At 47.6% G+C, this 25,936-nt stretch overlaps 12 protein-coding genes across 12 annotated transcripts; 4 read left to right on the forward strand and 8 right to left on the reverse strand.

The window, feature by feature from the left end:
• The first annotated feature begins 164 nt into the window (after positions 1-164).
• On the forward strand, positions 165-1,396 carry BU24DRAFT_419473 (uncharacterized protein). The gene is made up of 2 exons (XM_033527229.1): positions 165-261; positions 318-1,396. Exon 2 carries the CDS (start codon positions 331-333, stop codon positions 1,270-1,272), a length of 942 nt encoding a protein of 313 aa, XP_033388207.1. The 5' UTR covers positions 165-261; positions 318-330; the 3' UTR covers positions 1,273-1,396.
• On the reverse strand, positions 1,382-4,040 carry BU24DRAFT_476925 (heavy metal translocatin; the record flags this gene model as incomplete). The annotated part of the gene is made up of 4 exons (XM_033532953.1): positions 2,611-4,040; positions 2,057-2,559; positions 1,800-2,006; positions 1,382-1,750 (listed from the first exon to the last, which is right to left on the reverse strand). The coding sequence occupies exons 1-4, from the start codon at positions 3,992-3,994 to the stop codon at positions 1,382-1,384; spliced, it is 2,463 nt and encodes an 820-aa protein (XP_033388208.1). The 5' UTR covers positions 3,995-4,040.
• A 927-nt stretch (positions 4,041-4,967) lies between these two features.
• On the reverse strand, positions 4,968-7,424 carry BU24DRAFT_448263 (uncharacterized protein; the record flags this gene model as incomplete). Its single annotated transcript, XM_033530870.1, has 6 exons — positions 4,968-5,666; positions 5,709-5,865; positions 5,915-6,965; positions 7,022-7,074; positions 7,169-7,312; positions 7,414-7,424. The coding sequence occupies 6 exons, from the start codon at positions 7,422-7,424 to the stop codon at positions 4,968-4,970; spliced, it is 2,115 nt and encodes a 704-aa protein (XP_033388209.1).
• A 300-nt stretch (positions 7,425-7,724) lies between these two features.
• BU24DRAFT_448264 (FAD-binding domain-containing protein) lies at positions 7,725-9,436 on the reverse strand (the record flags this gene model as incomplete). Its single annotated transcript, XM_033530871.1, has 3 exons — positions 7,725-8,766; positions 8,815-9,201; positions 9,254-9,436. The coding sequence occupies 3 exons, from the start codon at positions 9,434-9,436 to the stop codon at positions 7,738-7,740; spliced, it is 1,599 nt and encodes a 532-aa protein (XP_033388210.1). The 3' UTR covers positions 7,725-7,737.
• A 1,472-nt stretch (positions 9,437-10,908) lies between these two features.
• BU24DRAFT_128304 (carbohydrate-binding module family 1 protein) lies at positions 10,909-12,593 on the forward strand. The gene is made up of 3 exons (XM_033520985.1): positions 10,909-11,683; positions 11,748-12,397; positions 12,453-12,593. Exons 1-3 carry the CDS (start codon positions 11,231-11,233, stop codon positions 12,538-12,540), a joined length of 1,191 nt encoding a protein of 396 aa, XP_033388211.1. The 5' UTR covers positions 10,909-11,230; the 3' UTR covers positions 12,541-12,593.
• Positions 12,594-12,745: 152 nt separating this feature from the next.
• On the reverse strand, positions 12,746-14,494 carry BU24DRAFT_128291 (uncharacterized protein). Its single transcript, XM_033520984.1, has 2 exons — positions 14,302-14,494; positions 12,746-14,252 (listed from the first exon to the last, which is right to left on the reverse strand). The coding sequence occupies exons 1-2, from the start codon at positions 14,339-14,341 to the stop codon at positions 12,952-12,954; spliced, it is 1,341 nt and encodes a 446-aa protein (XP_033388212.1). The 5' UTR covers positions 14,342-14,494; the 3' UTR covers positions 12,746-12,951.
• Positions 14,495-14,941: 447 nt separating this feature from the next.
• BU24DRAFT_128289 (uncharacterized protein) lies at positions 14,942-16,112 on the reverse strand. The gene has a single exon (XM_033520983.1). The coding sequence runs from the start codon at positions 15,755-15,757 to the stop codon at positions 15,032-15,034; it is 726 nt and encodes a 241-aa protein (XP_033388213.1). The 5' UTR covers positions 15,758-16,112; the 3' UTR covers positions 14,942-15,031.
• On the forward strand, positions 15,989-17,402 carry BU24DRAFT_128329 (uncharacterized protein). The gene is made up of 3 exons (XM_033520986.1): positions 15,989-16,213; positions 16,281-16,698; positions 16,768-17,402. The coding sequence occupies exons 2-3, from the start codon at positions 16,287-16,289 to the stop codon at positions 17,307-17,309; spliced, it is 954 nt and encodes a 317-aa protein (XP_033388214.1). The 5' UTR covers positions 15,989-16,213; positions 16,281-16,286; the 3' UTR covers positions 17,310-17,402.
• Positions 17,403-17,494: 92 nt separating this feature from the next.
• BU24DRAFT_342723 (DNA cross-link repair protein pso2/snm1) lies at positions 17,495-20,221 on the reverse strand (the record flags this gene model as incomplete). Its single annotated transcript, XM_033523327.1, has 2 exons — positions 17,495-18,118; positions 18,161-20,221. 2 exons carry the CDS (start codon positions 20,219-20,221, stop codon positions 17,495-17,497), a joined length of 2,685 nt encoding a protein of 894 aa, XP_033388215.1.
• A 562-nt stretch (positions 20,222-20,783) lies between these two features.
• Positions 20,784-22,216, forward strand: BU24DRAFT_128332 (uncharacterized protein). The gene is made up of 2 exons (XM_033520987.1): positions 20,784-21,005; positions 21,062-22,216. Exons 1-2 carry the CDS (start codon positions 20,908-20,910, stop codon positions 21,990-21,992), a joined length of 1,029 nt encoding a protein of 342 aa, XP_033388216.1. The 5' UTR covers positions 20,784-20,907; the 3' UTR covers positions 21,993-22,216.
• Positions 22,217-22,422: 206 nt separating this feature from the next.
• On the reverse strand, positions 22,423-23,992 carry BU24DRAFT_406493 (uncharacterized protein; the record flags this gene model as incomplete). Its single annotated transcript, XM_033525767.1, has 2 exons — positions 22,423-23,681; positions 23,941-23,992. 2 exons carry the CDS (start codon positions 23,990-23,992, stop codon positions 22,423-22,425), a joined length of 1,311 nt encoding a protein of 436 aa, XP_033388217.1.
• Positions 23,993-24,006: 14 nt separating this feature from the next.
• BU24DRAFT_439821 (DNA glycosylase) lies at positions 24,007-25,740 on the reverse strand. Its single transcript, XM_033530331.1, has 2 exons — positions 25,619-25,740; positions 24,007-25,552 (listed from the first exon to the last, which is right to left on the reverse strand). The coding sequence occupies exons 1-2, from the start codon at positions 25,702-25,704 to the stop codon at positions 24,412-24,414; spliced, it is 1,227 nt and encodes a 408-aa protein (XP_033388218.1). The 5' UTR covers positions 25,705-25,740; the 3' UTR covers positions 24,007-24,411.
• Between the last annotated feature and the right edge of the window lie 196 nt (positions 25,741-25,936).

Here is a 25,936-nt window from a genome sequence, read left to right on the forward strand (position 1 = left end):
ATATACCTACAAGTGGGATGTAGTTTGGAAGCCAAACATGTTCTAAATGCAATGACGTCATGTTCATCGCTGTTCTACTGGTGGCCAATTAGCGGCTGTGAAATCGAGGATACTAATGTGGGGGAATTGGTGTGCATGGAGAACCTCTTCACCACAATCATCTCATCCACTCCATCAACCATCCATTTGTCGGGCTTCGGGCGGAGCTGTACCTAATTTGCAGACCCAAATATTTTTGCTGTGACCGTAATAAGCACCGAGGTGCGTAGGTAGTCACCGTCTTGGTATCCCACGCTTTTAGCTGATATAGTTCTCAGAAACATACTGCGAATGGGGAAACTCAAGAGCGTTGCCGCACGTGACCGTAGACTCATGAGACGTGCTGCAAGAAGACGATTGGCACAAATTACCCAGAGTCAGTGCCTTTCACAGCGTGAATGCCCGCTTTTCACCAAGTTGCCAAACGAACTACGCAATATGATATACGAGTACGTTCTGGCTCAGCATGATGACCCTTCTCGTCCTATTCCATGGACGCGACATCGTTGGCGCTTTGCACATGAGCACAGAACATTCGCCGACATATCCCTTCTTGCAACATGCCGCCGTATCTACATGGAAGCACATCCCATTTCAATTCGAGGTGCCACCTACCACATAGCTCTAAATAGCATAGGGGGGTCCTCCTATGGGTGGGATCACCCATTGTTCCATATTTCCAGTCAACTCGGGAAACATTTGTACCATCTTCACGCATTTCTGACCGACATGGAAGATCCGCTTGCTATGGAAAAACTTTTACTACCCCATGCGCACTGGCGGCGGATAACTTGGTCAGGGATACATTATGGAAACCCACTCACCTACTTGGATGCTGCAAGGAAACAAATCATTGCCCTTCGTCTACCCTCATCATGTGAAGAGGTCAATCTTGAGGTGCCTACAATACATTACCTTCTCGCGCCTACAGAAGATGCTCCCTTTGTCCATGCCCAACAGTACCAACTCATGGATACATATTTGACACGGACTGATGGAAAGACACTCTCGGTAGACCGATCCAGTCTGAGGCTGTATAACTGTCAGCAGTCGAGACTGAATGGACACCTTTATAATCTGGTGCTTCGAGTAACTTGGCGGACTGCATCACACCAAAGGGAGTATTTGCATTGCGATCGCCTGGATTGTTTGAGAGCTTCTCTGAGCAATGATGAATTCCAACATGAGGTATCGACATTCGTCGCTTCTTTCGACCGTAAATTGTCTCAATGAACTCGCCTTCTAGCAGAGAGCAGGCTCTATTAGAAAGAGATTGTAAAGCACCACGATCGTACTTTCTTGCGATATTGTACAGACGCTGATCTATTCTCTATTCTAGCAATTAACTAAGTTTATCAGATGAATAAGGAGCTAATTTTGTTCGTAATATGAGGCCTTGCATGGTTATGAACAAGCTACTCATGCTCATCATCGCTGCAGCAATTGGCGGGTTTATACTCAGCCCAATTGGTTGTCCTAAACCGATCGCCAATGTCACGGCAAGCGTGTTGTAAAATATGGCCCACATCAAGTTATTGTTCACTTGCAGCATGGTCCTTCTCGAGATCTTCAGCAGAGTGAGAATAGAGTTGAGTTGTGGCTGCAAAAGCAACACGGATCCACCAGAGGTGAGGCACTTGCGCCCGTTGGACATCATCACCCCAACGTCAGCTGCTGCGAGGCTGGGCCCGTCGTTCATACCATCTCCAACCTGTTTCGGTTAGTATGTTATGCGATGAAGTTTGAGCTGATTTACATACCATAAGCACTTTCCCACCACCCTCCTGTATTGCCTTCAGATGCCGCAGTTTAACCTCCGGTCTAGCTGCAGACCCCATTACAGATATACCAAGCTCTCTCGAGATCCGCGCAGCCTCGGCAGGTTGATCACCAGTCAACATGCTGACTTCAATGCCTTGGGCTTTTAGGGCATCAATTGTTGATTTTGCGTCAGGCCGAATGGTGTCCTTGAAGAATGTCAGATAGAAAATAATGATAAAATGAGGAACATTCCTACCTGCAAGATCAGGGTGGCGGCCAAGTCACCATTGATCCCAACAAAGACTGACGAACCATCTCCAACAGACGCAGGTCTGTGATCCAGGCCTGTGATGCTATTTTGTCTTAGCCAGTCCAGGCTTCCCACGAATACCGATTGCCAGTCACCGTCCCCAAGGTCCACCTCACACTTAACGCCGTTGCCTGGTGATTCCTCCAGCATGCGTATCGCACCAGCTTCTTGATACACTTTCCATAACCCTTGTGATTCTGGGAGTAAATGCCGAAAAACCGCCATTGCTAAAGGATGAGCAGCCATGCCCTTTTCTTCAGCTGCACATATCAATGCAGCAAGTTTATCTTTCGAACCTTCCCAGTCGATGTTAATCGACAGATCGCTCACAGATAGAACACCTCGAGTCAGAGTGCCTGTTTTGTCCATTACAATGTGTGAGATATCTCGCACGCGTTCCATGGTTTCACCTCCTTCCAGCATAAGGATACCGTGGCGCCATGAGGCATCTAAAAGATGTCAATGAAAATCGAACTTTTCCCACGCTTCGATGATCTTACCAATTCCAGCCATCACTGCACACGGCGTTGCCAATCCCAAAGCGCAAGGACATGCCGCAGCGAGAATCGTCATTAGCTTTTGTCCTGCGACATTAAGCGCCCACCACGCATCCCCACTTCTAGTCGCTCTGATATACTCCCATATTGCCGTTGGAAACGCGACTGCGAAGATGCAAGCGACGAACCACTGCGTAATACTATTCACACGATGCTGCACCGATACATGTGTAGTTAAGGACTGCTCCACACTCCTAACAAGCTGCGCAAGAAATGATCCATTAAAATCTTGGTTGATTCGACCGACCAGCCGGCCAGGACCGTTACGAGATCCTGCAAGGAGTAGGTCGCCAACTCCCTTAGACTTGGGAAATGACTCGCCCGTGAGCACTGCCTCGTTAACATTTGAAGTCCCAGAAACGATATAACAATCGCAAGGCACGACGTTGAATCCGTCGACAATGATTTCGTCGCCTACACGGGCGAAACTGGTCGCGATGCGTTTTCCGGACTTGGAGAGTTTGACACTGGATGTCTGGTCCAGTAGAGAATGTAGTCCCGCAAAAGTATCGGTTGCACGCCGTCGAGAGAGTAGGTCCATGTAACGCCCGATCGTTACGATTAAGAGTACTCCAATGATCGAGTCATAATACTGAGACTCCTGAGACTGGGCGTCTCGAATTAGATTCAGAGAAGCCAGGGATAGGCCGACCAATGTTGATGCTGTAATCAGCGTGTGCATGTTGGTTCGCCAATGTCGAGCAGCATCCATGGCATTCTTAAAGATCCAGTGTCCATACTTTAACGACGCAACTGTTGTACATAGCAATAAAACCATTGATCGGCCCAAACGAAAAATCGGGTATTTCATCAACCACTGCAAACCCAAATATTGAATACCAGTGCCCAAAGCGAAGATGATCCCCGAGGAGAGTGAAAGTCCCCTCAGTGCAAGTTTCAACTCTGCCAACTCTTCGGTATGCCTCAGGACATTGATCTTCTGGCTTGCCTGTCTCTCCCCGATTACGGCACCATATCCTACATCCGTTATCGCCTGCTTCATCTCTTCCAAGTCGACTTTCCCGTTATGCAGCACTCGCGCCTCCTGAAATGGTAATGAGACAAGAACTTCTTCCACTCCGTCGAGATCGTTGATTGCGGATTCAACTGCTGATGTGCAGGCAGCACATGTCATTCCCGATATCGAGATGAGCGTGACCCCGCAATGTAGTCCTTTATTCGTAGGCGACGAGCTAAAATCCGTATGGTCGTCATTGTATTGGTCTTCTACCGATTCATTGTATTGTAGATGTAGATTGATATCGAGAGCCTCGCAACTGCGGATTACAAGGCCAAGTATTGACGCTGCAATGTAGCAGCATGCCATGCTACTGGTGCAAAGTATAACTGATTGTCGTCGAATTCGAGCCAGGCGAGGAACCGAAAACTATGGACGTGGTCAACGCTCAGTGACGCATCTGAGCAATTTGAAAAATCCTCATCGAAATCAGGTGCTATAAATTGAAAACATTGAATTGATTCAGTTAGGAGTACCTTCCTGCTGTACTTGGCGAGACTCTTCGACTGCAGTTGGGTTAGGAGCGGATGCATATCACCCGAGGTACCGCTCCTTGTCTAGATCGACGAGCTAACTGTTGCTTGGAAGACAAAGTGCGGGGTGCATGTATCAACAAGACTAAAGTTGCATAGTCACAATTAGATTTCAGAAAAAGGACCGATATCCTGCAAGTAGCGATTCTCTTTGTGGCAGTGCTGGGAAAGTACTGTGATTGTCTCAATCTCGTCATCATTGTATATTGGAGTTAAAAATTATTATTACAGCTGTATCCAAGGACTTGTTGGTTATGGTGATCCAGCTAGGAAACATTTTTAATATCCTACCCCGTTCTTGTAGAATAAGGTGTTTCTGGACTTTGATCGTTGCGTTCATGCTAAGTGCTTTCTGTTTGTTCGACTAGACAAGATCCTCTCCAGGTTGAGTCACTAATTTCACACACAATGCCTGTGAAGGGAAATACTGACTCAAATGCGGGGTACCTAGCAATTATGGATCACACATCCTCGTAGTTTTGCGGGGAAATGCATAACCGGTGGGGGAGTCGTGGAGAGATCAAGAGATCCCAAGGGTAGCTAGTCGCGAGGTGTCATCAAAATCTGATTCATAGAGCATGGCAGTTCCTTTGGGCCGTCAGAGGCCCTTAGAACAACATTTTACGACCTTAGGTCTATACGACGAGTGTAATGCAGAGACTGTTGAATTTTCGATAATGTAGATTCAGTAGATGCTAAGAAAAATGATATTGGTTTCAATCGGGCTCTTCTTTGATTTCTTCTCAGACCTATTTCTGAAGCGTAAGCTCCAGCTGTGTACGCCCATCTACCTTGACTGCAAAGTCCGCAGTACCGTCTCTGCCTGCAACCTTGGTCTGACCTCCAAGAGAGTACTTGCTACCAGGCCTCAATCTCGTAAAGCCAAGGTCGAATGTGCCAGCATCACGACCAGGATAGAGGACGATATCTAACCCAACACCATCGTGCGAGTAGCACTTCGCAACAAGAACTTCAGGATATGAAACCTTATCCAGGATTGGTCCTCGCTTTGTGCTTTCCTCTGGTCCCTTTGTGATCATGTTCACCCAATCTTGGAATCCTCCAATTCTGGCTCGGGTAGCAGCACCTTGACTCAATGTGCTCAGGCCTCTATTCTTCAGAGCACCGGTCTTCGTCTCCATGACAGGGTGGTATTCCTCATCCAATTGTCTGAGCAACTCCTTGGCAATCTTTTCATCGCCGAACTCAGTAGCAGATGCGGCAAATGTGGCTCTAATAGAACCCTCCCCAGCCTTGTAGTTACCAGCATCAATCTTGTCGGCGCCAACGAGGTTCTGAAGTTCAATCTCGCCTTTCTTGTTGAATTTGATTGACTCATTCTTCGTGAATGCCCAGTTTCGGTGAGCGATATGTGGGAGATAGGCAGCGCAGAGGATCGAGTTTACTCCGTCAGCGAGCGCGCCCGCAAGACCGGGAATCTTAGTGTTCTAATTAGTATATTTGTTAAGAACATGATCATCTAGACTTACCGTGAAGCCCGTCAGCTCACTGCGAATAGGAAGGATCGTGCCGTCTTGGGTGGTGAACTCCTCTTCCAGTGCATTCTCAAATCGCTGTTTCACTTGTCTAGCGTAAGGCATATCCATGAGACGATCGGCCAAAATCATGCCACTAATACCGACGAGGCTATATTCAATCAGTTCAAGATCCTGTGCAAGATATGAGCATTACTTACTTGCACATGGTGTAGATCCAGTTCGGTTCGCAAGGGAATAGGCAGTATGCCGCTTCCTTGAAGTTCCTCTCAAGAGCCACAGCGATCTTGCGGAAGTCATATTCGTAGATACCATTCTTGCTAACGTGGAATGTGAGGCTCCCAGGCTTCATGTACCGCTCGTCACCGGTGTTGGATTGGTAGATGCCCACAGCTTGTGCAACATAGCCTGAGACCATGATGTTATCCTTGACACATGGGTCCCAGTCGTGAGCATTGAATTTGCCCCACATCGATTCCCATTTCCAAAAGCCAACGACCTTTTCTGTGAGAGACTTCTCGATGCAGTTTCTTTGTGCTTGACTGAGATATCCGTGGAAGTTGGGAGCGTATGCGAATTGATAGACACCAAGATCGTTCTGGGCACCGTAGAGTTGGTATCGTATAGCTGACGTCTGGAACTGGTCGATAATATCGTGATGTGAGAAATCATCTTTTCCTGCAAGGCCAAGTTCAATCTCCCATTGTAGAAACCTCAGGTTTCGGAGAGACAGTTCGCGAGAACCTGGCTGTGGAAGTTTAGCACTAGCTTGGCTCTTCTGTACCGACTCAACCAGATATTTGTTCCTTTCTTCGCGTTTTTGGCTGGCTTCCTTGTTGGCAGTGCTGGTGGTCTGGGTTATGTAGGCAATGCCGACAACACAGATGGCGGTCCAAAGGGGGGCTGCAATTTCCAGTAATGATTCTTTAGCCAAGAAAGCAGCGAGGGCTGTCGTCGATGCCCACAAGAACATCGGGAAAGCAACTCCACCAGCACCGAACCAGGCAAACAGGCATGCGGGAATCGCTGCCGTTGAGATGATGAACGCGAGGATCGATGGAATTGTGCAGACGCTAATCAGACCGGCTCCAGGAAACAAAAGCCCAAGCCCGGCGGCTCGCAAAGATGGCGATGAGGAAGTATAGAAGGTATACAAGCCAGCGCTGGCCATGGCGGCATATTGGATCAATGTCCGTCGTTGATACCACCATTTCACTGTACCACGGCCCACGTTATCGGGGATGAGAACATCTTGACATTGTTAGTTTGAAAATAAATCGGGCATCGAACATGCAGTATAGGCGTACCTTTCCATTGGAAGTTCCCTACCAGTGATTGTCCGGTTAGAGCATTTTGCTTGCTACCATTGGCGGGTTGTTTATAGTCATATTGTTCAAAGGTTGTGGTCCACGTAGGTTAGCATAAGAAACGCAAATTTAGAAGTGCAAACTTACTGTGGTCGCCATAGTGAAGGACTACTGCCAGGACTCAACAGACTTTGGGTTTGTCTCCTCTGTCTCGTCTGTACTTGTGGTGACCATTGCCTGGATATTTCTACTATTCCGGAACAATGTGTCCGGCTGGTGTGGGGTACATCACTAGTGTATGTGTTGCTTCAAGACTCGAGGAATTCGAGTCACATTGTACCATTCGCTGCACAATGATCGACAACATGCCAAATCGGGCATGCGGAACCTACCAAATCGACATAGCGGCACAAGTACGTCTGAAATAGCTGACACATGGATGCGGCGCCCGGCTGTAGGATTAGTTCCATCCGATACGGCCCATTCTCACTATCATAGTTTCGCAATCAATGGTTAGTTGTGTCCATTGTGACAACTTGTGGTAATAAGTTGCTTCATTTGATAAATTGTGTGTTGCTTTGAAATTGGTCTTCCAGGTTCTAGGTCATTTGCGATATTGATAGTACACCATTGATACTTCATCATCGGGCACTGTTGGGCCAATTGTTAATTCATAGATACATACCTATGTACACACTCAAAGCCACATTTTCATATCATGACAGTATACTAGGTGACCCATCTAGCTTGAAGTAGCCAGGCTGCCAACGTTGAAACACCTCCGTAGGATCGTATTTGCGGGCGATAGCTTTTAGTTTCCGTTGGTTCTCGGCGCCATAACTGGGGATGACGGCCTGGAACTGGCTGGCGTAGTTCATGTAGATGTATTCATGGTGTAGGTTCCTTCGCTTTGCCTCCGCAACGGTGCGCTGGATGATGTTGGCATTTGCCTTCAAAACTCTGGCGTCATCCCCGGCTTCAGCCCACATATTGTTCAGATTCAGGAGGATGAAGGGCCCTGACTTCGCGCTGAGACCTAAAGCATTGCCCCCATTGCGTTCCATATTCTCTAACTGCGGTGTGGTGATTACTTGAAGAGTGGCTGCAGGAATGAGTGCTGATGCATCTGCAATCAGAGAGATTTCTTCGAAGAAGATATCTTTGATAAAGGTAGTCATGTCCTCATCAAGCTTGAATGTTGCGGCCCAATACGTCTCTCGAAGACCACTCGGGTTGGATGAATTGAACTGCACGGTCAGGTCGGCCAGCGAGCGGACCTTCGTAGTGTCACCGATAGAGGGAATTGCCATATATTCGGCCAGGATTGCAGCGTTCGCTATGGGGTTCGCATACTGCAAGTCAGCACTTGCGATTCGGGTGTTTTGGACATAGGCAAAGGAGAGAATTTGGCCAGCGTTCGGATCGCTAGCAGCATTCATCCCCAGATTGTAGAAGGCTTTGATGACAGCAGGAAATCCAGGCTCGAGTATTTGTTTTCCCCCACCCCACATTTGGCCCTGGGGAAACGTCTTCAGTGTGAATTTGGTGACGATGCCGAAGTTGTTTCCTCCGCCACGGAGGGCCCAGAATAGGTCCGAATGCTTCGCAGCACTGACATCTAGCACAACGCCTGAAGCTGTGACTACCTCGAAGGACACAACGCTGTCACAGGCCCAGCCATGAATATTGGAGAAGAATGAAATACCACCTCCAAGTGTCAAGCCCCCAACTCCAATAGCAGCCACCTATTATACGTCAATTTCAGCAATGCAACCCTCATTCACAGAACTTACGCGTCCACCGATTACAGCCAAATTATGAGACTCGAGTGTGGTGTACACATCATACCAAATATTGCCAGGACCAATTGCAGCTGTCTTTTTATCCTTTGATAGCTCAATATTTTTCATCTTCTCAAGCACAACAGTGATGCCGTCTTCGATATTCGAAGCTCCGCTAAAAGCAGCATGTCCACCGCTCTTAACCGCGAATGGACACTGTGAAAGTTGCGAAATGAGCACTAGTGTGGAAACGTCAATAGCTTTGGATGGAGTAAAGATACAGATAGGTGTCACCAAGGCTTGTTGCTGTGACCAATATGCAGATGAGAGATATTTGTACTGAGCTTCATCCTGGAGGAGAACGTCGTCGCTACCGAATACTGCTTTGAGTGTATTGCACTAGTCATGCTAATGTCAGATAAATTCCATTATTGCCAATTGTTGTACATACAGCGACTGAGCATGTGGAGGGTGATTTCTTGTTCAATTGTTCCGTTAACGATGAGATTATAGAGCTTGCTACACCATTGTCGAGGAGCGCTTGGGTGGCGTTCCGGTTTGCGGGTTCGGCACGAGCCTGTCCGAAGACTCCTAGGACAGATGTGCACAGGGTGAACGCGCAATATAGACGCATAATGGCCGCTTTGCACAAAGGTGTTCCAAAAGAAAAGTCCAACACAGTGCCAGATCTTCTGACTATTGAAGATAAGGACAAGCTTCTGTCATCAGTTGGGTGAGCGCTGCTTTTCTATAACACTGTAAGACGCAAGGAACCCAACGCCATACCCCTGGTAGCCACCTCTTGAATACGATATTGGCTTGTTCTTTCGCGAGCGATTGGTCAATTGTTATACAAATAAACTACTAGGAAAGCGCCTTCCTAAAAGAAACCTCCTGCTTTGTAGTATTTTTATGTGCAAAGAGCATTTTTTGCTTCAAGGGTCTCGAGCGTTCAATTTGCCTGTAAAGAGCGGTCAACTCCGAGATTGAAATGTCATTAACCGTGAAAGTTCCAGTAAGGTTGATGCTTCAACTGCGACCGACCTTCACACACTAATTAATGACCTCTTACTTATTTACCACAATTGAATTCGCCAGGAAGATGTCGATCACATGCACTTTCGCATCTCCTTAAGTAAAAATAACAAAATAGCAAGAGCTCAGTGATATAAAACTGTCCCGTCCTAATGCTGTTTCTAAACTTCGAGTTGCTATGCACTTCAATCGATGAGGAAGCGAGCGCAATGCACTTTCTTCTCTAGTTTGTCAGAAACAGGGAAACCAAGATCGCAAAGATACTGACAGCATCGCATCACCGTCGAGGCGACAAGCGAACCAGTATAAAAGATCGTTAAATGATGAAAGGTTTTCAATTACATAGCTCCTGTTGACGCGAAGCTATACGAAAAAAACTCGTATCCAAATGACGCAGCAAGAATGCTGAATTGCTCTGAGCATTGCATGAATTTAAGTACTTGGCCATCGGGTTTCTCTAGTCAGTTGTTTGACAAGATAAAGAATTTCCAGAAATATTGTCAGAGAAACACTCAGGGGCACGGATAGCGGCTCCTGGGATGTGAAGGCTTAGATTAATGACCCCTGTCCAGAATTCCTTGAACACATCCTAGGCCTGTAGAAGAGATAAGGAAGAAGTCAGCGATCGTAGGTTCCTGAATGAATCAAGCTTATAATAATAGGGCGCAACTACCAAATCATACAAGAACGGTAACAGTCATATCTTAAGATTCAATGTAGACGTGTTCAACTGTGGCCGCAACTAGGCCTCACCTCTGAAATCCATCAACCCTTGACAGGCTCGAATCGCGCAAAGCTGCATTTGACTGATCCTACCTGGTTCCCAAGGAATTTGTCCCGAGAGCCAAGCTCAAACATGACTATCGTGATACCAAACGGAAAGACAAATTTCCATGAACGAACGATAGTCTAGCGTCCCGATGACCTGGTATTTGTTCTCTAACCGCCCGTCGCCCGATGTCAACCTACGGCTATGGCGCGCGCCAAACCATCGCTTGAACGTGTTTGATACATGAAACATCAGAAATCGTGCGGTTTGCTTATGCCAATGTAGGTCAAAGCTGAGTTTCGAAACGACCGCTTTCGCACTATCGCCTCGCTTCACCGTTTGTGTAATTTGAACCGGGCCTAACCCCAGTTATCGAATCTATTGCATGCATCACTGAATCGTTGTTTAGATGAGAGGAGTCTTGATGGAAGCAGATGATGCAGTTTAAATACTCTTGAGCGCCATGTTGTCGATTTTGTTTCTTCACGCAGGCCAGACCTACTTTCTCTCGTTGTGATTGTTCATTCATTCTTTACTTGATTCATTCATTCAAACATTCATTCTTTTCCAAAATCCTTTTACCAAAATAGTGATCTGTGATCACTACATATCTACAATCTCAAAATGTTCTCCAAGTCAATCATTGCTTCCTCTCTCATTGCAGCCGTTTCGGCTCATCAGAACTTCCACCAGTTCTGGGTCAATGGCGTGTCTCCCGGTGTAGACACTGGCATTCGTATGCCCCCTTCCAACAGCCCAGTTGAGGATGTTACCAGCGATGCTATGGCATGCAATGTCGGCGGCAACAAGGTGCCCTCCGGCGTTATCACTGTCCCCGCCAACGAGGGCGACACTATAAAGGTCAAGTGGGACCAGTCTGGCCATCCAGGACCCATCACCCATTTCCTCTTCGGTCCCGTCGACGATGCTTCCCAGGCCACTGGTGTCGGTGCTGGATGGTTCAAGATTGACGAGCTTGACTATGTTGATGGAAAGTGGGCGAACGAGATCATGGGTGCGAACGACATGACCCATGAATTCAAGCTCCCCACTGGTCTGGCAAGCGGAGAGTATCTGGTAAGGGAGCCCTTTGACAATGAATGCATCTCACTTGAACATCTGCTAATCGAACGATGAATAGCTTCGATCCGAAATGCTCGGTCTTCACGCATCTCAGAACCTCAATGGCGGCCAGTTCTACATTGGCTGCGCCCAGTTGAAGATCACTGGTACAGGCAGTGAGGGATCTTGTGGCCCAACCATCTCCCTTCCCGGTGCATACAAGGCGGAGGACCCCAACATCTACATCCCCAACGTCTATAACGGCTTCGATCCTACCAACTACACTGCCCCAGGTGGTCCCGTTGCCACTTGCGGTGGATCTGGATCTGGCAAACCCGTCAGCTCTGCTGTGCCTGTGCCTGTCCCTTCATCTTCTCCAGTTGCCGAAGCCCCTTCATCTTCTCCAGTTGCCGAAGCCCCTTCATCTTCTCCAGTTGTCGACGCCCCTTCATCTTCCAGCCTCGTCGCCCTTCCTCAGTCTACTGCAGCGCCTTCAGCCAATGCTACGGCCACTGCACCCTCAGCTACCCAGCCTCCAGCAACACTTGCTCCTATCACCTCTTTGCCTGGACTCCCATCCACTTTTGTGACTTCCACTGCCCTGGGCTTTAACACCACCTCCGTCGTTGCTGTTCCTTCTCCCTCTGGCTTCAACACTACCTCCGTCATCGCTGTCCCTGCCCCTAGCGGCACAACAGGCCTCTCCGCCGCAGCCAAGTACTACCAGTGGTAAGTAGTAACTCAGATCAAACATCTATGTACTCTTCGACTAACAATATTCTAGTGGTGGCAACGGATGGAAGGGTACTACCCTCTGCCAGGCTGATCTGAAATGCGTGAAGCACAACGACTACTACTCGCAGTGCTTGTAAATGCACACTCGAACCGTTGAGTAGAGTTCAGTAGAGAACATTCTTGTATATATTATTACTCCGACATACTTTCTTGTACAAAATAAATTATTCACAACGTTTACCCTATGGGCTTATATGTCTTTGCGCGTGGTGTACCTCAGGGAGTTGCTTATTCTCTGGAGGCATCTCTCCCAGTGATATCATGCTGAATATGACTAGTAAGATGGTACAATGTATAAGGCCATTCTTTGTGGCCCGTAGCTTCACCACCAGGGTGAACCATCTGCTTCCAGCTCTGCCTCCCCATTGTGGCGACATGCCTGGTGGATTATCCAAAATCTTATCGCTTTGTAGTGAACTATGACAACGTGGCACCAGAAAAGATGTCTTTTGAACAAGTTTCATATCAGGTAGTATAATTCATTTAGACTACTCAACACCCTTTCCTTTGAGGGCCATGTCCTCATTGTTGAACTCGGCGTCCTTGCTTCTGAAGCTACCTTGTTCCCCTGTGACAATCTCCTTGAAGACCTGAATAGCCCTCTCAATGGCTTCATCGGTGATCTGATAGTGCACGACTAATCGCCCACCCATCATCCTAAGACCATACTTCTGCCCGAGCTCCGTCCATCGGGGATCGCTGATGGTGACCCCATCAGCCTCCAACCAGACCATGTTGGTATCTACCGGGTATTTCGCTCGGCCGCCCAAGTCAGCCCAAGCCTTCTCGAGCTTCTTAGCCTTGATATGTGTCTGTGCAAGTTTACCACCAAGGAAGGTCTCCTCAACTGCTACACGAGCGGGCGCAGCGACAACACCAGCTTGACGCAAGCCTCCTCCGATGGACTTTCGGATCCAGCGCGAACGCTTGATGAACTCGGAAGATCCTACAATGATCGAGCCGATGGGAGCACCAAGGCCCTTGCTGAAGCACAGACTCACACTGTCTACCTCTTGACAGAACTCTTTGAGTGTACCAGCACCCGCAGCGACGGCCTCCCAAAGCCGAGCACCGTCCAAGTGTACGATGATGCCATTCTCCCGCGCCCACCTTGAGATCCTCTGGACTTCTGACAGAGGCATGAGGGCGCCGTTTAGTGTATTCTCAAGCTCTATAACGCGGGTAGGGCATGCATGCACGTCATCAGAGATCACGGCATGTTCCTGGATCTCCTCGAGGGTCAAGTATGCGCCGTTCTTGGGGTCGAGAGGCTGGACCATTGCCTGGCTCAACGTTGCCACGCCTCCAGCTTCATAATTTATAATATGTCCTCTCCTATCGCACAGAACGGCGTGGGGTGGTGTGGTGAGGTGCGCGCGTAATGCGACTTGATTGCCCATCGTGCCCGATAGCACCAACAATGCAGATTCGTGGCCGGTGAGGTCCGCAATGAATTTCTCTAGTGATTGCGTTGTTGGGTCCTCCATGAAAACGTCGTCAAGAAGAGTGCATTGCTGGATAGCGGCCAGCATGGAAGCAGTTGGCTTGGTGGTGACATCGGAACGGAAATCGAAGGCCGCGGGGTTGGTCTGAGTGTCCCATGCATTGCCATTGATTATGGGTTCTTGCTGCGTAGCAGTCTTTGCACCATTAGCAGTGTAGGCCGCAAAGTCTGACATGTTGAAGCGTTTCGGGGTGATGTGAAGTCTTCTTGAGCTGTTCGCACTGGGATTGGGAACAGATAGAGAGGATCGCAGTCTAGTTGCTGGAAGACGCAATGGATGATATGCTGGGAATTGGTGAGATCAGTCGAGCAGTAGGTGGCCTGATCCACGTACTGGCGATTCGAATGCACGAAGTGAAGTGTGATGGAGGCATGGAGACAGTTGTTTGTACAAGTTGATGTAATCTAATCGGAGAGCAAACAAACGTGGGGCGATGATCATGGTTGCATTTAATCCGATGCTAGGCACACGCATTCCGACGCTAACTATATTTGATCAATGGATATTGTTCTTTTTGGGCATACATTAATATGGGAAGACTCATGAGCAATTTATAGACTCTCTCATTACAACGGAAATATGGAATAAAGTATTCGAAACTTCTCCGGTGAACTTCTTCAATTGAAATTTCAATGAGAAACCCGAAATCATGAGGACCTGCACGCCGACGCTCCAGTAGCTATGCCTCCGTAAATGGTATATGTTGCCGAAGCAATTGAAAGGGTTCAAAGAAACAAAAGAAAATCCAGATATATGATATGACCGAAAGATATGCCCTTGCCAATTTTGATTCAAGGTACTTTTCGACGTCCCTCTGCATGTTCGTGTATATCAATTTTGAATCTCCTCCAATAGCAATGGCAAGGCATACGTGGCTCAGCATCTTTCCTCAAATAATGACGCAATCAAATATGCACACTCTTAGGTATGAATGATCGCTTCACTTCACTCGTGAATCTCTACGTCTCGAAAAGAGATATGGTTATCCGTAACAGTGGGGGCATTTGGACACCCTAACTCCAAGTCAGAATGATCCCGTGTCATGTTCAAAAATGAGGGACACCTACCCGTCAACGTAATTATTGTGCACACACCACGTACCACCTACTGGCATTGTCCAAGTCCGCTGACTTGGCAGAGAGGGACTGGATTCTCGATCCGGAGGTGGATAAGTCAAAGCACGCTCTGGAGGGTTTGGTGGAGAGGATTGTGGTACGTTGGGGTCGGACCACGCTGAATGAAGTGGTGGTGGACTCTGCTGATAGGGCGGAGATGAGAAGTTTTGAGGCATTGGGGGAGATGAACCTGGCTGGCTCGGGTTCTGGTTGTAGTCGTACTGTTGGCCATTGGAGCCGGGATTCGAATCGAATGATGGCCGGCCATACTGTGTTCCATGATTCTGTGGCACCTGGTTATAGGACGGATGGCCCGCGTATGCAGACTGCTGATGATGTACGGGATTTTGATGCGCTGTCTGAGAGGCCCATTGCGCGTTTTGGTATGGCTGTTGATTGTATGGAAAGGCCTGGTTTTGATGCGCACCTCCGTAGGGGCCGGGGTTGTTTGGATACTGTGCGTGTTGCACATTTTGTGGATGGTTCTGATAGCCTTGCTGGGAATTGTACGCATTACCTTGTTGCGGTCCATACGGTCTTGGATCGAAGTCGTCCTCGGGTGGCTCTTCGGCGTCAATATAGTCAGGATGAAGTGATTCATCGCCCTTTCTTGCGATTTGTTGCGTAGCTCTGATAACATCCCTGGTTCTTTTCCATTTCCGTAGAGGCTCCATTGTGATGAATGTGGCTTGACCGGTTGCTTTACTTCAGACACCGGATTGCAAAGTGGCAGTATAATATAGGATAGCAGCAATGGAATGAGGCTGACACTTGGTGGGATGAGACGAGGCAGCGATTCAGGCTGGGACACACCTCTCTTATGTAGTGTTCAGCTGCATTCAATCAGGCGACAGGCGAACTTGTGCAGTGTTGCAGCTCAATATTATGCCTTACACAAGGCTGGAAGTTCTCAAGTCGAACCTAACTGACGACTTCGCGCCACTTATCGTTAATCACCGATTCATCTATGCTGATGCATGTGATTGCATGGATGATGGGTGGTCCATAGGCTGAGACTCAGCCTTGTGCCAGTCATGGGTTGAAGGACTCGGGTATCTACATGGGGTCGAGAAGTGCGCAGCCGCTCCAATGGTGTCGCAGAACGGGGGGACAGGCTGCACAGCCTACTTGTATGATATAAGTCTTCCTAAACGGAATGAAACTTACTCTTCCTAACCCTTTCCTTCATGATTTCAGGACGAGATGAATCTTCCACCACCAGTGACTTCCGGCATTGCCGCACCATTCATAGCATCATTTCCAATTGAGCTCCAGAACATCCCAAAGCCACCAGATACCAGTATATATCCCACTCCTGATGCTACTGCGAAGAGGAAGAAGGCCTGGAAGTATGAGGGTTACCAAGAATTCAGCAAATGGATGGCGTCCGACGATGACTTCTTCGTAATCAGAAGGTTCCAAAGTCTGAATGCACATGTTATATTGTACATGCAGAATCGCATCGTAAAGATCGAGGAGCGTCTTGAACAGATACATGCAAACAATGAGAACACAGAAGGACAGAGGAATAACGGCAGTTTCTCTTGGGACATGAAGAACGAGCCTGAAAGAGACCGACTAATGTGCGAGTTGACAACTGTGCTCCATCATTACAGTAAGTCTCTATAGCCCATCCATCTGTTCAAGCATCGCATTCCTCGATGTCCAACTCACTCTCGAACAGACCAATATGTTGAGACATTCTCCAAGATTCGAGACCGCCCAAGAGCGGAAGACCGACAAATTCGAAACCTTGAAACCTTTCTCAAAAGAAAGGCCGTTGCTGAACCAGAGAGGAAATTTGCTAATCATAAGGCGGATTTGATATCGATCAATCCTCATCCATCAACACCCTTGGGCAAATTGCTAGAACGAACTCGATTGATCCGTCTGAGTCGGATGGTGGAATCCAAAGCTGACCCAAGCTATCAATCAAACTCCGGCAACACACACTATTCCAGTGACGCTGCATTAGATAATCTCAGCACCGGAAGCATCATCATTTTGGGATTGTGCATGCTGCTCGGGCCCATGTGGTGGCTGGAATTCGTGTCCAACAGTATCATCAGACTTACGATCATTACCGTTTTCCTCGCTTGCTTCATGGGCTCCATGGCATTGGCGACAGTGAATCGGCCTTTTGAGGTCGTTGCGTCCAGTGCAGCATATGCTGCAGTTTTGATGGTGTTCATGCAGATTGATGGTAACTCGAAGCAACCACAATGAGGAATTTGGAAGGAATCTGTGGAAATATGTGGCTTCCTCGCAGTGGGGTCGAGGTCCAAGCTATCCACAGAACGTTCGATACCTCACAGGCAAAGTGTGATCGAAAACGGCGAGACCGTGGGGAATTGGTGTTTTTTTATTGTAAGACTTATGCATAGGTGTATGGATATCGGTGTTATATTTTTCTACCAGGTTCCTGCTCCTTCTAACTTGAACAAGCCATTTTTCTTCTTCTCCTGTGCCCATTTCTCGCACCATGACTTCATCTTCTCGCGACTTTTTGCACTGCCAACATTGACTGTTGGAATGATCTTGTCGATTCGGAGGGCACAACAGAACATGGTCAGCTCTCGAAAACTGCTGTGTTCGCTGTATGGTACACCAAAACAACTTGCACGCTTTGTACTACCCGGTTGAGGATTCAGATCTTGCATAGTGAACTGACTCTTCCAGTTTTCGGAATGTAAAACTGTTTGTATGGTTGGACTCTCTGTAAACCTGCTCTTAGGTGGTCTATAGTTCCAGCCAGACGGTCTGAAGCCCACGGTCCGAGAAAAGCAATCCCGGTAATCACGAAGGTAGTCGTCAAGGGTTTCGGCGCGAATTTCGAACAAGGGAGTCATGTGTACCTGGGCGTCTCGAGGGTCATTTGTTAAGAGCGCATCAAGTTCCGGGTCTTCAAGCGCGTGGCAGATGCGTTGCTTGTTTGGTGGCGCGTATATCTTGCTTCCTAGTGCTTTAGCAATGCCCATGCATATTCGCTCTTTTCCGATACTATATGTGCCCACAACCACCAGGAGTCGACCGCGCTTCTTAGTTGAACCTGATTTGGTTATTTTCATTGCATCCACATCCTCTTCATCGTCCCGGCCTTCCACTGTTTCCTCTGCTTGGCTGTCTTTGCGAACGAATTTGACCATGCCTTGACCTGCTCGGTCACGTTTGACTTGCTCCCATGCATCGCTCTCCTCTGCTCGTTCCTTGTTGAGACTAACACACATATCTGCGCAGGCCTGTATGACCTGCTCCTGGGGCGGAAATGCATATTTCGGGTTGAGGTAGGTTGTATCAAGGTAGCAAACGTCGAGTTTCTGTTGCCTTCCTTGGCCACTCAAAGAATCGATAACTTCGGGCTTCAGAAGTGGATGTTCTATGTGCGCTTGACATGCGCGAAAGTCACCGCAGTGAAGAACTCGCTGTAACTTAGGGTTCTTGCCCTTGCCCATCGCCTTCTCGAACAGAAATAATGAGCTTCCTGGGCAATGATTCGCCGGTATCATGGTAACTTGAACGCCCTCGGTACCAGGTATCTCCACCTTTTTCTCAAATTCAAGATCAATTACCCATTTTGGGTCGACGCGAAGTTGTTGTCGAACAAGGTTCGCGGTAACTTTGCTGCAATAAATTGGACCGTGGGACCAGGACTTAGTCAAACCCACGTAATGGTCACTGTGGAAATGGCTGAGGAAATAGGCATGTTGACCTTTCACAGCGCCGTATCGAAAAGCGTCCACACATATGTAAAACCCTGGCAGGATCTTGTAGAACGGACACGTACGTTCATAAAATGGCTTTCCACGGGCTGACGACTCCGCCGAAGCAGCAGTCGCCCATGCAGCATCCTCAGCATGGCCTGCCATAAGCCTTGAAAAGGCAGACTTAGGCTGAACACTCGATTCCCCCAACATGAAGGGGTTATCTTGTCCTGGACGGGCAGGACGATCAGGGCGTTTGAACATCTTGTGACCGTTGCCCGGAGTTGGTGTCATTTCCTTCCTCGGAGAGTCGGCAATGGATGGATTCCCAGTATTGCCATCCAGACAGCCATTGACGTGTACCAGGATGTCCTGTTCGTTCATGTCTCCGAGTGGTGCGTTGCAAATTGGGCAAGTTGTCGCCGCACTTTCTTCAACCTTGAACTGAAAATCTGAAGTGTCGGTGGTTGGAAACATTGCAGGTACCTCTCTGTCGTCAAAGTCATTCTCCAGGGCAGCTTGTGCCATTTCAAGCTTTTGTTGCTCTTCCATCCACCGTCTCTCGTCGTATTCTTCACCCTCTAGATCTTCTTCTTCTTCCAGACCCTCAAAATCGTCAAAATCTCCCTCTCCAATTCCCGATGTGGTCTCTATCTTCACCAGCGATGGGCACTCGGGTTTCGCAAAAGGGTCTAGTTGATTGTCGATTACGCTAGTCGATTCGATTGATTTAGAATCCATGGAGAGCATAGACGGTTTTGGTGATGTGTTCGTACCTCTTCCTTTAATTGGCATTTCATCGGTCTCTGAGTCGGAGTCATCGAGAAAAGGACCAGTCTTCTTTGTAATCTTCGTACTTTCTACAGCAGTAAGGGGAATTGGACCAACTGGTTGCGCCGCGTTCCCATCTTCTGGTGGCGGGGGAGAGCATGCTGTGACGGCCATGTCTTCGCTCACTTTCCGCTTCTTGTTGCTTCCAGCAATTTCATTATATCTTTCTCCACCAGCATGGGCTGTATCCGTCGAGCCATTGGCGACGTGATCGTCCCACCCGATATCCTCTTCCGTTTCCCCCAGTCCAATGGAATTATTTGTTCCACCCCGCTCTCTCAGAAAGAGAGTATTGTTTTGCTCCTCTGCTTTCTTGAAAAACGCCATGATGTTGCCGTTCTGTGCCGCCTTTGGCTTGCCCTTCAATCCGCCATTCGCTGGACTTTTCTTCCCCCAACTACCAGGTACGAGTGTGGTTTGTGACATCTGTGGTTTCGAAACATTGGACTTTGATCTTGTAGGGACGGCCTTTGAACTGGATTTAGTCGTCATGGCGGGAAGAATAGGGCGTCGATCGAAGCGGGGTGGCGAAGGAGGGCGGCCAACTGATGGAAGTGAAGGGGTGGATGGGTCAAGGTGACGATTTTCGCGGGGATTTCGAAACATCTAGGAGAATCATCACAAAATCATGCTGTAAGAGGGTGGAGAGAAGTGCTTGAACTGGAGAATAATGGTTCACCAGTGAACCCTCGGTGCCAAGAAAGAGGCAACGCGCTGTCACGTTTTTCTATCACGTTTTCGCCACGCGTTTCCACCGCCACGAAAAGAGGCATCATTACGCAGTATAGTTGCTCAGAACAAGCTTTTCACCTATCACTTCTAATGTCTATGTTCATGTAAGACGAAGGATCCTAGCAGACTAGACTATGTACGAGGTACAAAGCTATAGTTCCCAAGACGTACTTAAGTCAACAATAGGCAGTAAAATGATTAACTCATCGGGTATCGATTACACGACAAGATCGGGAAGACAGCCGACCGTTTGCCAGACACGTCATGCTCGCTATCTACGGATGCACTCTTCACACGCTAAGATTTTCTAGTATTCCGCAATGGACTTTTGGAGGGGTTACTCCTATGGTCCAATTGAACTCCGATTCCGGCATGAAGATGGGAATTAATAATGTATTTCATTGAGCCGATTCTACCCATTTATGATCCAATTGAGAGAAGATAGAGTCGCATTTATACAAAACATCTCGAGGCACTTATAATTAAATTGTGCAATTACTAGAGAAGCTCGTTCTCATCTACACAAATATACGTACAGTTGAAGCGCTGTACATTTCGCGATGTTACATCGGGGGCCAGCCGCTGCTATACGCCGGGCAGTCATCCTCAAGTCCCAACCTCTGCATGCCAAGTGTAGCATAGTGGACAATATACAAAGGTGAATAGTTGCACATGCCTTTTATAAAAATTACTGTTGCTTATCACAAGGTATAGACCAGCATGCTCAATGTCATCAACAGTCCGAAACTACGCGTCGATATCAAACCCTAACTGTGCAAAAGAAGCACTTAGCGACCAGACTACCAACCAGATTGTAGGCAATGCTGGAAATTTTGAACAAACACAATCTACTCGTCCCGATTTCGATCATTCCAAGAAATCTATCGAAGTGACCAAACACCCCAATCCCGATTGGCAATACAGCGATGGCATTGGAAGCTATGAAGCTGCCAGCCGCCATGTTGAAGTAGATCCCTATGCGTCAGATCGACCAATGATCAACAATTACCGTCTCCTCATAGCTGGCATTGCGCCACGACCCATTGGTTTCGTCAGCACCATGTCCAAGGATGGCGTCAAAAACCTCGCTCCAATGAGCTACTTCCAGGTCGTTGACCATGATCCTCCTACATTCGTGATAGGATTTTCCGCGCGCTCTGGTAGAATCAAAGATACGTATCGGAACTTGAAAGAGACGGGAGAATGCGTTATCAACACTGTCTCCGAGCACATGATTGAAGCCGTTAACGCAACGTCCTTAGACGCTCCATACGGTGTGTCTGAATGGGATATCTCAGGACTTCATGAAGCACCAACCACTACTGTGCGTCCATCGAGGGTAGCGGAGTCGATTTTCTCGGTTGAAGGAAAAGTTACAGATATCAAAGAGGTCGGTAACCATGCAGAAGATGGAACGAGCGCTGCAGGTATTGTCCTGATCCAAGCAACAAGGTTTTGGGTTAGGGAAGATGCTACGAACGCGGACGTTAGCAATATTAATCTAGACACGTTAAGACCAGTTGCTCAGCTTGGTGGCATGTCGTATGGGCGCATAACTTCTACATTTGAGTTGCCTCGAAAGCGTTGGAGCGATGAGAGCCAGAAGAACAAGGTCTTGAAAGATCTACACAACATAAGCAAATAATTAGACGTGTTCTCAACGCCAATAGGACAATCGATGACTGATTGAATGTTTACGCTAACACGGCGAACACTCATCGTTCATCACTGATGAGTAATGATATCAAGAGATGGGTACTTCTTTGTTAATTGTTCTTTATCTTTAAAGTAAGCTTACTTGATTTTTACAAATCATTCGTCATAAATGGTGAAGATACGTGAAAGGAAAACAGTGATTATACACACGAGGAACATGATATGAACTTGGCTAGTGTAAAGTCAAGGTATGTCTGAAGGGGTTACTATGATAATGTTCTCCATCATCTTTGAACAGTTTGAGGTACGCCCACTGTTCATAGCGATGTTTCCAAATAGTACAACAGGCCACTTGATCAAGTATATTCGATGAATGAAAACAAAATCGAAAACAAAATTAAAGACAAAGTTGATGACTTTCAGTAAGTAACACCTGTAGGGCGCCAGACTGGGTTTAATTGATCCAGAATCTTCTCAATCCAGGCCTTCGCCCATTGCTTCTTTTCGAGCTCGGGGACATTTAGATCCAAGCGCTCGATTATAATCGAAGTACGCGGATCAAATGGCTCTAGCCCTACTGTTGGATCAAAATCCCGGTAACGTGGGATTTCCAGAGTTCTCAAACTTCGGCATCCAGATACCAGTTCTTCTAGTGCAATCGTCAAGGGGTTTAATGTCTCTTCTGCCACTGTGCATTGCTGATAACTAAACGGAACCATGTTGAGGTACGGCTCCAGACGTAAAGTGACAAGTGCGGGACAATATACCGACAGAAATTTTATAGTGCTTGCTTGTTTCAATAATACCCTTCTGGCGTAAAGAGGATGTTCTGGAACTACTCGAAGACAACGGCCCCTCAAAAATGCATTCTGCTCACCCGGGAAAGAATCATACGCCGCCGTATCGATGAAAGATGGGTAACCGACGGAATGATCCAGGTGAATGGAAGTAATATAACTGAATACCGTGGCGGGTAATCGCAAAAGTTTCTTACCGCCTGGAGGTCGAGGCATATCATCGCCATTGCAGTTATGACAGTTGTGATTTAAAACATTCCTATGACTCAGTTCGAACTTGGCCTTTACCGTAATGCTTCCCAGACTACGTCGGAGAATATCTTCTCGGATCGATGTGCAGATGGAGAGCAATGCAGGCTCTGGTTCTGTAAGGGGGAACAGACGGCGACTTGTAATTCTATTCGTACATTCGAACGTCAGGAGATCCTCTATGGATCTTCCATATTGACATAATTCGACGTTCGATGCCTGGGCGCGTATCTCGAGGTTTGGATCGTACCAAAGAGGAACCCATATCCTCCCTGATTCGGGCCAGCCAAGATAGCTGTATATAATGAAACGTATTTCATACGGTAGGTTTTCAAATCGAGAATAACGCTTTTGAACAATTGTTGTTTCCCTGAGGGGTTGTTTGTTGGGGACTGGCAAAGGACAATGCGCCTCGATGTCATCGGCTAGTTTACGGAGTAGAGATTGACCAAGACGTGACCGTTCCAATAATGCTATAGGACTATGACTGTCGTTTTCGTTGAAAGGAGTCTTATCGGATAAGTCATGGTCGACAGCTTCTTCGTTGAAATTATCTCCGCATTGATTGGTTTCGTTGACATCCCCTTCTTTCAAATCATCTTCTGTGTCCAAATCTTCCGGAATAGACCGTTCTAGGGAGGTATTCATATCTTAGGTTGCTCACGTACAAAAGTTTATCGATGCGTTTGACGGAAGGTATCGCGCGTGTGCATCTAACCACTGTTCCGTTATGTTGATTGATATATATAGTTGCTACCAGCTATAGCTTTTCCCGGTCCGTAGTTTGACAGCAGATGCGCTAATTACAATGAAATGGGACTCTAATGGCTAAGTAAATGTGATTTGTTCGCATAGTGAAGCACGAAATGTGGACAATTGAACGCTGCTTACCCCTTATGATATGAAAGTTTGGTCGCATCACGGCGTGTTGCACAAGGTGCATGTTTGCAAAGAATCATTGTATAAAAATTCAAGTACTAAACAACAACTGGCTTGCGAACGAGCGTTATATAGAAGGAACAAAGAGCGATTGTTGCCGCACATTGAGCACGTCTTGCAGACAGCACGATGCTTGCAACAAGCATTGCAGCCTAAACATTTGGTTATTGGGCTCTTTAGTCTCACATTGAAGCAAGGTCTTCAATCTGAGAATACTTGGAACGAGCGGTAAACATTTTCAAGCCGCCTAATTGCAGCCTCTATCAAACAACATTTCAGGTATCTAGATAGAACGAATTTTGCGCTCCTTTCGTACACCAAGTTTCCGGAAGACACGCACCATGAAGAGATAAGGTGCTCATATACACCAAAAGCGAAAATGAGTGCATGGGAATAAGTGAGATAAGAGCTAACGAGTGCTCTCTAGTTTCTCATTCTCTTACTTCTTCTCACCACCTTTTCTTCGACCTTTATGACATCATGTTCTTTGTCTCCTGACGCTGGCTGGATTCGCTTCCGAGATGTCGACGTTTTTATATGCACATTGTGAACAGTTGGCTCGTCCGCCTCTTCCTTTATGACGTTTTCTTCTTCCTTCACCTTCTTTTCTACAAGGCGCTCGGAAAAGGCCTTCAAGTCTGCGGTGAATAGAACGGAGTGTGCCCAGCCCGCTTCTTTGCCCCACAGCTTGCGAAAATGATTTGCGACGGCCGTGTAGGTAGCTGCCGTGAGACTGCTATTCCTCCCCTTCCCAAATCGGTAGTCTCGTTGGGCGATTTGCCAAACATGGGTATCGACAGGCACTGATTCAGACCAGCCTAGTCCCATGAGGCAGACGCAGTCAGCCACTTTGGGTCCGACGCCGTGAAGCGCTAGCAGTTCTTCGTGGGCTTTTCGGTAGCCATCTCTTCCCCCTTCCACGAGTTCACCCGCCTCCCCAATCCTTTCCCCGAAAGCAGGTAGTTCAGGATTGCAGAGACCATTGAGCCAAGCAATTCCATCACCTTTACTGGCTACCATCACTGCAGTCTTGTATATGTATTTCGCGCGATACCCAAAGCCCAGCTTCATAAGATGCGCTTCGACCTTGGGATCCGCAAGTGCTTCAGGTGTAGGAAAGTCATGGTATGGTACATTATCAATATGTCCAATAAGCGGTCCGTAATGAAGGCAGAGATTTGAGACCATGCTTGATATCCTCGATATGTTATTGTTGCTGCTGCAGATAAACCCAATGAGCGCCTCCCATGGGTCTTGTCGCAACATCCGAACGCCGGTGAACTTAGGTGCGCGTTTCCTAAAATTAGGATCTGTAGATGCCCATTGTTCATAGAGTTGTCCAAGATTTGGCCCAAGATTTAGGTAGTGCTTCACGAAAGCAAGAGTATCATCCTCGTCGGCTTCTACTGATTGCGCGGCAGACGTCGCGGTGGACGATGGAGGAGTTGGGGGTTTAGTCGAGGGAAATATCGCACGATAGTGGAGATATTCAGAGTCTTGTCGTAACGACAATATGCGACCATGTAGCCCGCAAGACCACTCGTCTTCCGTTGATTTTCTCCATCTACCAAATGTTAACTTAAGTTTGGTGATAAAGCGGCTGAGTTAGGGGTATCAATCATGTAAGTACCTGAAAGATTGGCCACAACGAAGACTGGTATTGATGCAAAGTTCTGTCAAACTAACAGGCAATTTATGCCATTCAGTCACCCGCATGGTAAAAACATCGCTTGAGCCGCGGTAACAGTGAGCGTTCCAAGACGGAAACGCGCTCAAGTTCACTTCCATGCTGTAGCTTGGCGCGGGTCGGAAAAACCAGTCGGCTCTTTCTGGGAGCACCTGTAGGCTGTTGCGCAACGACCTTTCATTCGCATAACATTATCTGGAAGTTCCTCCAACAGAACTTCCCCTCCACTCGTATTGACAGCTCTTATTATCTTTTCGTTCT

The sequence above is a fragment of the Aaosphaeria arxii genome (assembly GCF_010015735.1).
Source record: "Aaosphaeria arxii CBS 175.79 unplaced genomic scaffold BU24scaffold_2, whole genome shotgun sequence".
NCBI classification, from domain to species: Eukaryota; Fungi; Ascomycota; class Dothideomycetes; order Pleosporales; genus Aaosphaeria; species Aaosphaeria arxii.

Bases quoted from the DNA above. Each gene is read 5' to 3' on its own strand.
- BU24DRAFT_128289 (XM_033520983.1), bottom strand. From the start codon at position 15,757: ATGGAGCCTCTACGGAAATGGAAAAGAACCAGGGATGTTATCAGAGCT.
- BU24DRAFT_128329 (XM_033520986.1), top strand. From the start codon at position 16,287: ATGAATCTTCCACCACCAGTGACTTCCGGCATTGCCGCACCATTCATA. The intron at 16,699-16,767 runs GTAAGTCTCTAT...ACTCTCGAACAG, and splicing joins AACTGTGCTCCATCATTACA to ACCAATATGTTGAGACATTC.
- BU24DRAFT_439821 (XM_033530331.1), bottom strand. From the start codon at position 25,704: ATGCGGGTGACTGAATGGCATAAATTGCCTGTTAGTTTGACAGAACTT. The intron at 25,553-25,618 runs GTACTTACATGA...AACATTTGGTAG, and splicing joins CGTTGTGGCCAATCTTTCAG to ATGGAGAAAATCAACGGAAG.
- BU24DRAFT_128304 (XM_033520985.1), top strand. From the start codon at position 11,231: ATGTTCTCCAAGTCAATCATTGCTTCCTCTCTCATTGCAGCCGTTTCG. The intron at 11,684-11,747 runs GTAAGGGAGCCC...AACGATGAATAG, and splicing joins TGGCAAGCGGAGAGTATCTG to CTTCGATCCGAAATGCTCGG. The intron at 12,398-12,452 runs GTAAGTAGTAAC...ACAATATTCTAG, and splicing joins GCAGCCAAGTACTACCAGTG to TGGTGGCAACGGATGGAAGG.
- BU24DRAFT_419473 (XM_033527229.1), top strand. From the start codon at position 331: ATGGGGAAACTCAAGAGCGTTGCCGCACGTGACCGTAGACTCATGAGA.
- BU24DRAFT_128332 (XM_033520987.1), top strand. From the start codon at position 20,908: ATGTTACATCGGGGGCCAGCCGCTGCTATACGCCGGGCAGTCATCCTC. The intron at 21,006-21,061 runs GTGAATAGTTGC...CACAAGGTATAG, and splicing joins ATAGTGGACAATATACAAAG to ACCAGCATGCTCAATGTCAT.
- BU24DRAFT_128291 (XM_033520984.1), bottom strand. From the start codon at position 14,341: ATGCCTCCATCACACTTCACTTCGTGCATTCGAATCGCCA. The intron at 14,253-14,301 runs GTACGTGGATCA...ACCAATTCCCAG, and splicing joins TTCGTGCATTCGAATCGCCA to CATATCATCCATTGCGTCTT.